Below are 14,440 nucleotides of genomic sequence, written 5' to 3'. Positions count from 1 at the left end.
TCAGAGAGAAGGAGCATCATTCTAATGCAGAACTCATGGATTCTGTTGAAATAATGAAAATCTAACTTCCCACCCAAGAAACACGATTGAATCAATGGGTTTTATGTAACTTGCTGTATTGCATCTTTCGCAGCGTGACTCCATCCATGAGCTTCCTTAGAAGCCCTTCTCCACAAAGATACACAGACGGTTCTTTCCTCCTGTTTCTGCCCCTCATTTTTCGATGAAAAGATGCTGGAACGAAAAGCTGGAATGGCCACAGCAAGGGGTCTGCTTGCCAGGTTCTTACAAACTCAGTGCCCAGCCACAAGGATGTGTCCAGCTAGGTGGCTCTGAGATGATCCTTGTGGGCAGGGCCAGGCCTATCCTTAGGCCAAGCGAACTGGCCACCTCAGGCAGCAGTTCTGACCAGAGAGCAGCGAAGTGTTGGAGGAGGGAGCTTGTACGCCACAGGACGTAAACCCCGCGCTCCACAAATTAGCCTGATGCCTTCAAGTGCACGGGAAGATGTTCCCCCCACCCCCACCAGGGTAGAGGAAAACTTCCAGCTGGCTTGTGTCCTTGCACCGTCTCACTCTTGGCCTCAGGCAGCAAAATGTCTTAGCACAGTCCTGCCCAGGGCTGAAGCTAGTCAGGCAGTATTGCAAATGGTTGAATGATGACCAAAAATACGTTTTCTGTTGCTAATGCAGAATGAAGTTTGACCAAATGTTCCTGTTAATAGTGTTTGAGCCATCTTCTTTTTAGCTCAGTAAGCAGCAGCAAAGGGAACTTGTTCTGTGAACATCGCCTTCAATCTGTACTTACTGTACTATATGCTTTTTGAATTCAGAAAGAGCTGAGGCCTCGTCTGTGTTTGTACAAGTGGAATGGCGAGCTCTTCTGATTAGTGTGTGTACGTGTCTAAATGGCTGTTTGGTCTGAATAAAATTCCACTGACATTTTGAATTCCGGATGTCCAGACTCTATTTTTATTAGCATGATGTCCAAATGACTGGAGGGGAATACTGATCTTTTTAATCTGTGGCCCGCTTTTGAACTCTGAGTGTTGACTCAAAGGTAATCTTTATTTGGACATGTTAATGACCATCCATTTAAAGGCAATTTAGGATGTAAGAAGCAGAAACTTTTAAAAACTTGCCTGTACAGAAGTTATTGCCAGGTATGCAATCCCACATGTAAACGTGCATCTGCTTGATGTGCCACCAAAAAGTCCCTTCCAGGCTTCGCTTTCAATAGCACAGTAAATTCCACTCCTAGGCCCACATGAGCAGGCACAAGATAGACCATGGGATCCATGGACAAATATCTTTTCCTCCTAAATAAAGCACATTTGCAATTCTGCCAAGAACAAAACACATTAGAATTGCCCTCTTGTAAAGCCATATCCTGAGGCTGGATTTCTGTCCTGTTTTTTAGGGCTAAATTAGCAAGTGTGACCAGGGTGGGGGCACAGAAGTAAGTTCCAAGGTTTGGTCCGTGCCGCCCAGCTTGAACCCAGACTTTTCTAGTTCGGACCAACAGGGATGGGCACAGAAAACGTCAAGCATCCAGCATCAGTTTGCCCTAACTCATTAGTGAACATCCAGAAATGCCGGGAATTCTTGCCACAGTTCTGCCTTCCTGGCCTCATCAGCGATTGTGGGAGTTGTGTGGGCAGCTTTGGCTGTGGAATCTTTGCCACACAGTCCAACTACCTCAGTTCTGAGGTTTCTGGAGGAATTCTAGAGAGTCAATAACAGCTCAGTTGGCCTACACACACGAATACCAAGTCAATCTTGGACCAAAGAGCACTCCATCCTAGGGATATGGGGAAAGGCTGTAAGGATGGAAAATCAATGGGAAGGCAGTGGCATAAAATCAAAAGCCCAGCACTCAACCTCCCCTCTGTTTGTGTCACAGTTCTTCCTAGTGTTGACCCATTAAAACGGTAACCATTTCCTTGGCATGAATTTCCAGCACCATTTCATGTGACTTTAGTTCATTTTTAATTCCTGTTTTACCTTTAGGGCTCTAACGGGGGATGCCAGATTCCCAGACTGAGTGATTCTTCCCTGCGAGTGGGAAGCAGGCATTGCTGTGACATGCTTGGGGCTAAATGCTGGCAGACAAGAAGACCCTAGCAAGATCCCCACGCCTGCAGGGGAAGGGGTGCAATGCACCACTCCCTGGTCTTGCTGCCAGCAAAGTCAGGCTTCCCAGAGTTGGGGGCACAGCTGTACATTAGGGGTGCAATTGAGTGGGGGACCCTTCCGAAGCTCAAGCCGCTCAGACTCAAGCCTGACTCCTTCCTACATTGCAGTATCCTGGGTTCTTGGTCCTGGTCACACCAAAGTGTGGCAAGAGTGTTGGGAATGTGGGACCGAATGTGTGGGATTGGGCTGGGGAAGAGCTGATTGGCCCAGTTTGTGTGGAAATGCGGGTGGGTGGCAGTAAGCATAGCTCTTGACACCCCTTCGGGTGGCATGTTTCCTAATCTCAAGTAACCAGAAGGGCCAACAGAATATGGTTAAAACCAGGTACTGACTGCGCAGCTATTGAGCCATGACAGTAAGAGATGAGACAAATATGGCCTGCGTTTAAATCCTATCCAGTCCTGGGTCTATTGCTTGCCTAGTCTAGGGAAAATCATTTTATATACATCTTACATTATATACTCCCACAGAGACCTGATGTATTTATCATTTTCTCACCATGTCTGTTACCCTCTGTGTTTTTCTCTCTCTTCTCAGGTGTTCTGTGTCTCAGATCTGAAATCTGTCCCATCCGCCTTTGTACTAACAGTCTCTGAGGCTCCTGGTTTACCCATAATGCATCCTTTTTTCTTTTACTTCTCTATTTCACCAAAACGTCTTCCTAAACCTACAATCTTCCTACAGGCACTTTTTATTTACCCTTTTGAACTTGACATTACTACACCAGTTTAATTCTTCCTTTTGAAGGACTTCTGCCCTGTTAGTGAAAGTGCATGGAGGTTTTGTATTTGGACTCTCTTTCTTGCCTGAAAAGTTCATATGGTTTGCTTTTGTATATGAAGACTCTGCCAAGTCTCTGCTTTTACTGGCGAGCCACTTGCTGTAGCCTTGCGGCTTCCACCCTGCTCCAGAAGAGTGCTGACAATCTTTGGTTCCTACGTTACAACAGATATCCCAACCGCCAAAATGGCCTTGAGACGGCACAGGAGGATAATTTTTGGCGTGTTTTTGGAGAAGCTCTGGAGGACTTGGAAACATGCGGCCAGTCTGAACTTTTGAGGGAAATTGAGGTAAATTATCCCTATGAAAAGAGACGCGGTCTAGTTGTTCCATTGCCACCACACCTAGGAAGTCGTCCTCTTTTTCTTGCTCTTGGAGCTGTGTCCAGTTGTTTTGTGAGAAGGGACCAAAGGTGGGCTGAACAGTTTTATGTTTGTTCTTGCTTGAATGATGAGATTATTCAGTCCAAAGAATGGCTCTCCTTGCAGAGTAACATCACTAGGTGCTTATACTGCTCATCTTGTCTATAGAAATCCGGGTAGACCAGTTATTCCAAGGTGCAGAAGCAGCACACCTGTGGGCCAGTCCTGTTTCTCCCAAAACCAAACTGGCCTTTTGCCTTTTAGATTCCAACTATCAGTGCTCAGCACTCTTTGCATACATTATTCCAGACAGAAACTGTTTATTTTTTTTTTTAAATTCCCTTGCTAGCAGGACAACTCTTGTATTGCACATCACACTCAAAAAAGCAAAGATAGCCATGTTGCCCATAACTAAAGACTAAAAGGTGTGTTAGTGTAACTCCTTTATTAGGCCAACCAAATGATCACAACAAATGAACAAGGATTCAAGGTTTCTAGATCCCTTCATCAGACCTGATGCTTCTTAGAGCACCTTGTCCAACGATAAAGTCTGGAGATTCTTCAAGTCTGCACGTTTCTTTGTGGTCTTTTGCTTGGCCTAATGAAGTTATTGCTCTAATGTGGCGCTCTTATTGTAGGCACTTAGACCAGTCAAACTCGTCCCTAAATTTAAGTTAAATGGGAAAACTGTTTTGTATATAAGATGGATTGCAATGACACTGCAACATGGTGAGCTGGTTCACATGGAATGGGGCTGTATGGCCAAATCCACCTTGCCTCTGTAGGGTGACATTTCTCATCTTTACAAACTCAAGGGTGCCTGTGATGAAGCTGGAACAGAAATTGTGGTCCAGCAGCGTCCCACGGCACACAAACCTGCAGTGTGTTGAACAATGGTGCTTCATTTTCTCTCTGGACGTCTTGCTGGTTAGGGAGGGTCTTTGAAGGGGGTGGGATGCAAAGCACATATATGTGCTAGGGTAATATGGGGCCACCTTTTCATCAGCCTCTCATGGACAACTCTGCATATGTAACAGGAGGAGGAAATGCTTATGGCCTGGGGTGTTGAAGGCAAATCTTTCATGTCAGAACCAGCTTCACAAGGCTTGCTTCATCTTGCACTGGGCTTCACTGTACCGCGTGTGTTCGGTTCTTTTACTTTTCGTAGAATCATAGAAGAGTTGGATGGGGCCATGAAGGCCATTGAGTCCATCCCCCTGCTGCTGCAGGACACCATGTTACACCATCCCGCTCAGATGATTGGCTAGTTGTACCTTGAATGTCTCTAGTGGGGGAGAGCCCACCACCTCCCTAGGCAGCTGGTTCCACTGCTGCATTGCTCTGACCGTGAGGAAGCTTTTCCTGATGCCCAACCTGAAGCTGGGTTGCTGCGACTTGAACTGATTATTCCGTGTCTTTTGCCTGTAGGCATCCATCATGACTGGGAGTGTACATAATTTGGGCCTTGATGGGGGCAAATTGCTCATGAACTCTGTGAACCAGTCAGGACTGAGCCCACCAAGAAATTGCAAGAGCTCTGGTGATGGGCAGGGCAGCCATGTCACTCCCAGCAAGAAGAACGACAGGAATTTGGAGATTAAGATGATGAAGGAAGAGATTCAGGAACTCGTGTCTCCAACTCCTCTTGAGCTGCACAAGGTATGTGCTGAAGAATAGCTTGGCTATGGCTTTTGACACCCATGGAGCAGCTTTCATATGTCCTCACAAAAATCCCTGTGGATTTTTGTGAGGACCCAACACAGCTCTCAGAGAATAGCTCCATCAACTGTTATGTGCCAAGTTGCCTGGGTAAATACTTAGGAGCACAAGATGGCAGACACTGGGGCGTTCCACTGGTGTCCTCTAGTGGAAGTCAGCCTCTTCCCACAGCTCCCTCCCTGAGCAGTTGCACCTGCTTAGCAAGAGCAGGATGGCTGAGAGGTCCATGGCTGACGGTCTCCAGCTGGCTCCTGCGTGAACGGTGGATGCTGTAGCCAGCTGGATGGCCCAGCCGTGAATGAGGCAGCTTCCTGCGGCTGCACGCAAGTATGTGCATGACCACAAAGCATATAAAATGGACGGTACCCAAGGAGGTGGGGGAGAGAATTCCACAGGTTGTGTAGGGATCTCCGCAATGCCTTCCGTTGACAGCTGCAACTCCATTTCAGGGGTGGAGGGCATGGCGCGAGGCCAGGACTGACGGAGAGCCCTTCCTTTTATCACGTACTGTCCCTTCAGAAAGTTCAGTGAGAAACTCGGGATTCCAGATACCAAGGCAGCGCTGTTATCAGGGATTCCCAATCTCGCCTCCTAGCAATGGCATGTAACCCACTCACCCCCAGCGCCGAGGAATGCCTCCCACAGCACCAGCCTCAGCTCAGAGGCTTCTGGTGGCTGGGAGCATTTCGGGCATTTAGTTAGAAATTAAACGCCCCTGTTTGCACAGCAAGGGAGTCATTCTGGAGCCAGTCAGAGAAATCCATTTAAAATGGGAACAGCCCCAGTCTCTGAAGCAGAGTGTTAAGGTGAGACAACTGTGAACTTCCCAATGCACTGTGGCGGCCTAAGAACAGTTTCTTGACTGATGCTCTTTCGGTTTGTGCATCTAGACCACACTCCCTGGGACAAACATTGCGGTCACCTCCATGTCGTCCTTGTTCCATGCAGATGTTAGAGCACGGCCCTAATGCCCCGTCCCCTCTGTGCCTCTGTTTTATCTGCACCACTTCACCAGGCCACTGCTACTTACGAAACGCCCTCCAAGCTCTCTGGCATTTGCTCTCTTTAGAGGCCTGTTAGTTCTCAAGCTACTTTCCCCTAAAAGAAGAGAAAATTGAAACTAGAATAACATACCCAAAGGAAAAAGTACATGACATCATCACCAAGGCAAAGGAAAAGAGGTGGCCTGACATTATGAACAATGAGCATAGAAAACAGGCTTAGCACTTTAAAGAGAAAAATAGCTGATTTTGCCAGATATTTCCAGCAAGGATAGACAGGCATTGGCTTCGGACTTTGCTGGGTTATCTAACACAGCACACCCCACCCCGCCCCATGCCTCTCTCCTCCTCCCCCACCCGCCCTTTCTCATCGAGCTTTTCTTATTCCTGCCTCCCAGGGCCCAGTGGGAAATCTAGTTGTGTGCGTCAGACCTGAGGAAGGTCCCCGAGGAGCAGATGCCTGTAGCTCAGAAAAGGGAATGAGCTACGGCTATTGGCAAAGGCAAATGAAAACAGAGCACACTCTTCCATTGCGGGGCAAAATGTGGCGTAGACATAGGCTAGGTTTTCACTGGCTTTGCATATTGCGCCTGTTCCTGCAGTTTTGGCCGTGGGCCTCCTGGGCGAGGCCTGTGGCCAGCGGGGGAGCACCTACCTTGCGCGCCAGTGCTCTCTGGCATCTCCGGGTCAGGCCAGCGGCTCCCTGGTCTGAGACCCCACAAAGCTCTGCCAGCAGCCTCACGGGCTGGCCAAGCAGTGTTCGACTTGGGGATAAGGCAGCTTCCTCTGTCCCATGGAAGTCCCCAGGCAGGGTTCATTTCCCAAGACCTCTCGGAAATTCAGCCGTCTGCAGTAAATACAAGGTGGGCTTTGAAGGACACATATGCACTCAGTGTTGCAACAATTAGAACATGTGTCCACATACATGCTTGCAAAATATGCAGGTGACCTGCCAGTGGCAAAGGGTGTATGACTAGTATTTGTCATAGCTCCCTTTTTTAATCTACAAAGTGATAGCTGGGAAGGGTAAAGGTGTGTGGCCAGCACAACTCTGGCGGATGGCACCTGTGACCTAAGTAAAATCATGCTGCCCTAACTAGGCAAGTTGCTTTCTGGATCAAACCTGCTGTATTAGTGCCTGCACCCGTGTGCTCTTGGAGGTCCTTTTCTTTCTCTTTTTGTGTTTTGTCCAAGCCCGTTCCACAGCTGCAGAATTTGCCTATGACTTATTGGAAGATTGCACATTGTGCTTTAAGAAAAGACCTTTTCAAATAGCAATATTGACTTTGCCTCCTACCGCATAATTATGAATTAAGTGCTCTGTTCACAAGCCCGTCCTCTTCCAAGTAGCGATCGCAGTTGTCTTCCTGGGGCAGTGGGAAGCCACGGAAACACGGCCCCTCAGCAGTCCTGCTGTTGTGATTAATCGAAGGGAATCATTGACTCAGAGCAGGCCGTGCCTCTTCAGGAGAGGAGAAGCAATGCGTCCCACACCGTGAAGCAGAGGAGTTGGGGCACTGCAGTGACGCAATGTCAGGATCGCTGTCACCTCTTCCATTCATGAAGACACGACTCTCTGTTTGAGTCTTTAGTGCCTGGGGACTCGCTGGGCCCAAAGGAAGGGTACCGCCTGGTCCTCTGTAAATGCTGTTGAACGTGCTTCACACAATAAAAATAACTGGGATACGTACCGGATCTCGTGTGATAATGAGACCAGAGGACCGCACCAGATGCCAGATGCTATAAATGAAAAGCCCTGGGGGACTTTGCCAGCAAATGGATTTTGTTTGGCATACAGGGGTTAGCTAAAAATGTGCGCACACACGCAAACGGAAGATACGGCATGGGCGGCACTGCTGCGGCGTCCTCAGTGGCCTGGCTGTGCTCTGCATCCTTGGCGCGCTGCTGCGTCTCGCCTCGGTCTCCTCTAGATTTGAGCAGAGACTTGCCAGCGCCTTCTGCACATCGTGCCTGTGTGTGTTCTGCCCATTTTGCCCTTCCTCCGCTGAGGCGCCCAGTGGCTTCTGGTGAAAGTCCGCAGAAGTGCCAGCCTGACAGATACATTTGTGTGTGTGTGTGTATGAAACACTGGTTGATTAGGATAGGTGGTTGGAGACAGACCAAGGCCAGATGAAAAGGGCGACTGGAGAGGTCCTGGAAATAAAGACAGTGAGGAATGTGTCCCTCATCCAGTCCAAACCCTCATCCCCAAAAGACAGGGTCTGGCACCAGTAGTGATGTGGACTCCAGAAGCCTTCTCCGTATATCATTAGTGAACAAAGTTAATGATGCTAAAGGAAATAATAGCCAGAGATTACACATACCTAATGTCAGCAAAGCAGCCGGAGAGGCTGAGATCTCCCGGGGCTTATATGGCTAATGGGTGGAGCTGTTGGGAAGTGTCCACGAGAAGCGGCTGGAGCCAGGCAGCTGAGCGCCTTCTCCAAAAGCTCTCAAGGACAGCTTTGTGCTGCCGTGAAAGGGCTGCATCCGCTCAGTGTGGCAGCTGGGTGACACGTGTCCTCAGCCGGCCGTGAGCTTGCTCATGTCTTCACATATCCCTGAACTGGCTTGTGGAAGCCTGGAGACCGGTGTCTAAACACGCCTTTGTGTATTCCCCCAAGAACATGGTTCCTGATGCCCCAGGGTGGCAGCTTTATGGAGGCCTCTGGGTCCCTAACTTAAGCATTCCCTCTCTCATCAGGATAAAAGATGTAATTGTCTTAAAAAATCTGGATATATGACCTATATGAGCAATGCAAAATGGATTGCACTAACTTTCTATCATAAATCCCCCTTTTTGTATTTATATCCTGTCCTTTGCTGAAGGGACTCCATGAAGCTTAACTGGGTTGTGTGACTCACCTCCTCATTTTATCTTTACAACAACCCTGTAAGGTAGGTGAGGCAGTAGGATAGTAGGTGGCTCCAAGGTCCAAGGATTTGAATCCAGGTCTTGCCAGGCCCAAGTCTGACAGGTAAGTCCTTGTGGTATAATGTAAATTCATCCAACTACTGTTTTGTCCATGTTGTGGGAAGCATCACACTAAAACCCTCAGCAGAAGCGTGTTATTCTCGGACCTTGGCCCTGCACCTGAGGGTTTCCTTACACTGCTTCCACCTCTATTTCTATGGTTCCTACCAAATTGGACTTCTCTCTTCCGGTAGATGACTATCTACAAAGATCCGGAGACTGAAGACTTTGGGTTTAGTGTCTCAGATGGCTTGCTGGAAAAAGGCGTCTACGTGAATATGATCCGTCCAGATGGCCCAGCTGATCAGTGTGGACTCAAGTCCTATGACAGAGTCCTTCAGGTAATCAAGACAAGGAATGGTAGAAAGGAATGGAAGGAAAAGTTAAAACCATCTGACCGCCGACAGCTGGCTCACTTGCAGGAGAGCTTGCATGGGGGAGCTGTCAGCACTCGTGCGTGTAACGATTGCCACACGCCATCACACCGTGCGCTCTCGTTCTCCGTGAGTCCTCCTGCAGTGCCCATTCCTCGCTAGAAAGGTGGCAGGTACTTACGGCCCACTTCAGGCGAGGCCTCAGTATTGGTTGACCTGTGCTCCAGCTCTGTAGCACCACCGTTCTTGGCCCAAGGTTTTGAGGATGTTCCCCCTCGCAGTCTTCCGGAAGGCAAGGATCGGAGCAATCCGGGAGCTTTGGCAAATAGGAAGGCTCTCCGACGTGCAAGGCATCTGGCTCAGTCCCTGGTCTCCTCTGCTGGGCTCTGCTCGTTCTCTCGTCTCTCTGTCTGCTGCCTCTCCCAGGAGGGGGTGTTAGAAGATGAAACGGTCCCTTGGAGCAGCCATCCAGCTGCTGCTGCTGCTTCGGAGCATGTTTAGCAATGTGGGTTGTTACCTGGCCCTGGCATCTGTGCTTGCTCTGCACCCTCGCCTGCCTGTCAGCAGAGTTTCATACTGTCACCCAAAGAAGGGATGGCCAGGTGGCACTGCGTAGGCCAGGCGTGGCTCCTGAGCGATACCACATCCCTGACGGCATTTTAATCGTGTTGGAGCAAACATTTTGCTCACAGGTTTACCATGCAGAAGGGGAAGAAATGTTTTCAAGTCATGAAAAGTAAACATTCCCTGCCACTCTTGGGTTGCGTGTGTCTCGGCGCACATTCCCCTTAGCTGTGGCAGAGCCCGTTTCGTAAGATGCACTAACGCCATCCTAGAGCCTGATATGCTGATGGGATAGAATACATTTCTGGCTTCCAGACCGCTAGCCAGAGAACAGGGTCCCCTTCCAAAATACAAACGTTTGCCATCCCAGTGAGCCTGTGTGGAGCAGTGGTTAAGAGCATGGGGATGGGACTCGGACGGTCTGGGTTCTAGCTGTGGAGCCAGCTGGGTGACTCTAGGCCAGCCACAGGCTCTCAGCCCAACCTACCCCACAGGGTTGTTGTTGTGGGGAGAAGGTGGAGAGCAAGAGGAGGAGAATGATGGAAGCTGCCTTGCGTTCTTTAAAAAAGAAAAAAGAGCAGGCTAGAAATCTAATAAATAAAATCCCTGACTTACCACATCTAGTAGGTTTGCCATTAGTAACTGGATATGACAAAAAAAAGTTATTATTTGATCTGACACATCTTCCGGTCCAACATTTGGAACAGGAAGTTAATGTTTCTGGGAATATTTTTAATTATTATTTTCAAGATCATTGTGCTATAGCATTAGCATGATTTCATTTTGCCTGGGTTTTCCATGTAATAAGAGTGTTCCTACATTGCAATTTGTTGAACTGAACCTTTGTACAAGGCAGTTTTCTTAAGGCACAGTCCTGAGTACGTTTAGAGGGAGAAGGGCCTACAACAGGGTGTCCCTGTGCTTAAGACATGTGACTTTTAACATGCGACTTTTAACGGAGTTGGCTGGGCTTGCTGGTCTGTGCTCATTCTCTCCCCTCCTCTTCCTCTGTGCCGGCTGAGTGTCTGCTTTCCCATTAACACACAACAAATCTTTCCCCATCCCCTCAGGTAAATCGCATCCGCACAAGGGACTTTGATTGCTGTCTGGCTGTTCCTCTGATCTCTGAGGCCGGAGACAAGCTGGAGCTGGTCATCAGCCGGAATCCCCTGGCCTTCCCTGCCCAGGCCCAGCTAGATGAGGAGAGGGACTTGCCCAGCCAGCAGCCTGCAGGTCTGGAGGGAAAAGCGAACACGCAGACGCTCTGAACGGTGGCAGGCTGGGCGCCAGCTGTCCTTGAAGCCCTGCAAGGAGCGAGGGGGTTAATGGGTGTCTGTTGGGCTTCTTACATTTTTCTTTTGCACTGGTGTTTGTGCTTACTCTGTGTCATGTAACTTGCCATGAAGAACTGGGTTTCCAGTTAGTTATATCTTGAAGCCAAGCGGCCTGGGCCTTCAAGGTCCAAGCTGAGATAGATGGAACAGCTTTGACCTTGCTTAACACAAAGCAAAGCAGGTTGCTGAAAGCAAGAAGCTGCATCCAGGGTAATTCACCCGTGACCGAGAACACGCTTTGCTCCCCAGCGTGTAGGGTTATGGGGTGCGGGCCATCCGATCACCCCGGTCTGAAGGGCTTGGATACACGGTGCTATTTTTGTTGTGTGTTTTGTTAAATCCTGTACAGTAAATTATAAAATTAACCACCTTGTTTCTGTGAAAGGCACCCCACTCTGGCCTATGGTGTTTTCGTGAGCCACTGCAGGCACCTGTCCGTTCTCCATTTCACGCTCACTCCCTCTCTGATCACAGTGCCACACTGAAGTCCCTTCAAAATCCAGAGCAGATTTGACTCGCACGTTCTATGAAAACTGAGCCTGTGGTCGCAGGAAGTGCAGCTCAGGCACTCCCATCCCTTCCTCTGCCACACTGGAAGCACTCATTTTGTGGGATGCATCGTTAACACCGCTGCCACTATTTGAATTCAAGGCAGAATTTAAAGTGCTTGGAAATCACTTAATGTAGGACGCAGCATGCAAAAGAGCAGCTTTCCAGTCACCTTGTGTGCACACACTGGGCACCAGAGCACGCCCTTGTCTTGTGAGTGATCAGTTTGTCACTCCGTCCAACCTCTTGGCCCTGCCCCCAGTTTTTCATGTGTGGTGGTGATGGGGGAGGACTTGTACCCCTTTGTCACTGTTTAGCATGAGACATCCTCTGCTAGATCGATATTGTGTCCCCGGGTGCACCCTCTGTGGGTCGTCTTCGTGCAAGTACAAGTGTGTGCGCGTGTGTTTTATCACTAATGATGTTTGACACCCTGTTGTAACCGGCCATAGCAGCAGCCCCAAGTTTTCAGTAGTTACCTTCTCCATGCCTTGTGAGCACGATGCCTTTGTGACCCTCAGTCCTGCATCCGCATCCCCACAACCAGATCCCCTTGTAGTGATAATGAGTGTGATATTCACATTCACTGAACAATCTGCCTACAGCAAACAAGTTGGACAGCAACCCTGCTCGCGTTATCTTCCTTTCACATGGCAAAAATGCTGGAGAGGATTTGCTAACCTCTCAGTGGCCAGTACCATTGCTGTGCTGGAGTTTCTGGAATAGCACTTTATTGTGACAGTTTTTAATTGACCCCCGTTTGGGAACTTGCCCCAGTTCCTGATGTGGGAAACTGGCTCCTCTCTTCCTTTATACTCTCCTCGTTTTTTGCTTTTCTTTGTGCTGTCCTGATGCATATTGAGATGCCATGTTTTGATACAGGTTGGAAACCTTCACCATTAGATCATACTAGGTCTGGATTGGTTTCCTGCTCCAAGCCCAAGCCAAGCTGTGATTGCATCTTTCTTTTTTTGCTTCTTCACTTCTTGGGCCACATCGAAGTATCAGTGATTTCCTTAAGATGTGCATGGAGTCCCACTGGGCTGTCTCTAGCTGTAGCCATTCTCTCTTCTCAAAGTATGCAATATTCCATACCATTGCTGCCATAACCTAGATAATGTGCCATAAAAGAAACTGCAGAGTATTGACAGTTGAGCAGAATAAGGGTTTTTATATGCAATATTGTCAAAATGGCAGAAGCTCAATGTGGCTTCAAATAAGTTTTTAATGAAGACTTTTCATAAGGCTTAAAACTGGTCCTTGTATCCCTTCCTATGCATTTTGAATGATATGAAAATGAAATGCATTACTTAAATGTGTATTTTTATCCATATATTAGAGTGTATTCCTTGTAAAGTATTTTTCTATGCTAATTTTCTTATGTATCTATGAAAGCACAAATATTCAAAGAATATTTTAGTCCTGTTTTGGACCTATTTGTAAATCTCTGTATTTAAACGGTATTGCAATTAGATTTTTTTAATTAAATAAAACAAAATGAAAAGGCTTGCTGTTTTCTTCAAAAAGTTTGAGTGAAAAGGGATCTCTGCTGACTGAAACTGAGGTCCTAGCTGCTTGAATCTGGAAAATGGTATCTAGATGCAATTTCAGAATTGCCACGAGAAAAATGATAACCATGGTTTGATCTAGCCAAAACAAGCATTGTTACATTGATTTGAATCAGAAAGATGTACATTATAATCCTCTGCATGTTTACCTGGAAGTGGGGTTTGTGGGACAGACTTCTAGATTAGTGCTTTTAGAATTGCACCCTTAAGCATGCACTTTAATCTGCCACTGCAGGTGCTCATTACAGAGTCGCAGACCAAAGTTGGCACAACATTGAAAATAATGGTCTCTTAAAAGTCTTGGCATTCCCTTACCACCAGTGGTATGCCAAGCACAATATGGCTTTGACGCCCATGCCTGGTCCTGTAATGTATGATTCCGAGAAGCTAATAAAGTTATGCAAGCCTTCCATGTTTAGATGCAATATTATTATTATAAAAATACCATATACGTGAGGCTATTTTTACAATTGAGTTGGGTTTTCTCGGAAGATATTTTTCTGGGACATTTCTCCTCCCAACCCTCTAGAAAATGACCTTGCAGACTGTTCTTTGAACATGCTCCATCATTTTTTCATGGTGGCTGCCATGAAACTTAGAAAAATGTAGGCAGAAAGACACTGTGTAACTCCCACGCCTAATGGTGAATGCCACCCAAGAACATGCTGAGAAATTTCTGTAAATGTGGAGAAATTGAATAAAATTCCCCTACACATATATACTTTTCTCTGTTCACAAATGGAGTATAGAATTTTGAGGCCATTTGCACAGAACAAAGTATTTTTTTACAGTAGCTCTGAAGTTGGAGCACACTCCCTCTCCACTTTCTCTTGACCCAGTTTCCTGGTTAATGTTCAACAGGGAAGAGTTTTGCTTCCAACAAACAACCCTTATCTCTGCTCTTTGGCCCTCTTCTGGGGTAGGAATTTTAACAGACCAAAGACCTTCAGAGCTTTGGTACTTGGCAGCAGAAGGCTATTCTCTGTCAAGGCAGACTTGTGCAAATGCATGTCAGCAGCC

At 47.7% G+C, this 14,440-nt stretch overlaps 1 protein-coding gene across 4 annotated transcripts in view; it reads left to right on the top strand.

Annotated features, from left to right (window-relative positions):
• GRIP2 (glutamate receptor interacting protein 2) overlaps positions 1-13,356 on the top strand; it is a 148,302-nt gene extending 134,946 nt beyond the window's left edge. For 3 of the 4 annotated variants that reach the window (XM_044451554.1, XM_044451553.1, XM_044451551.1), the window contains one exon: positions 2,733-3,116. In XM_044451554.1, coding sequence (XP_044307489.1) covers positions 2,733-2,754 — 22 coding nt within the window. In that variant the 3' untranslated portion in view covers positions 2,755-3,116. Of the gene's footprint in view, positions 1-2,732; positions 3,117-3,144; positions 3,266-4,765; positions 4,997-9,225; positions 9,373-11,039 lie in introns of those variants that run through there. The other variant, XM_044451555.1, reaches the window with a different exon arrangement.
• Positions 13,357-14,440: the final 1,084 nt, after the last annotated feature.

This window comes from Varanus komodoensis, unplaced genomic scaffold (assembly GCF_004798865.1).
Source record: "Varanus komodoensis strain SLA01 unplaced genomic scaffold, ASM479886v1 scaffold6_2, whole genome shotgun sequence".
NCBI lineage: Eukaryota > Metazoa > Chordata > Lepidosauria > Squamata > Varanidae > Varanus > Varanus komodoensis.
This window is presented reverse-complemented; position numbering and strand designations above follow the sequence as displayed.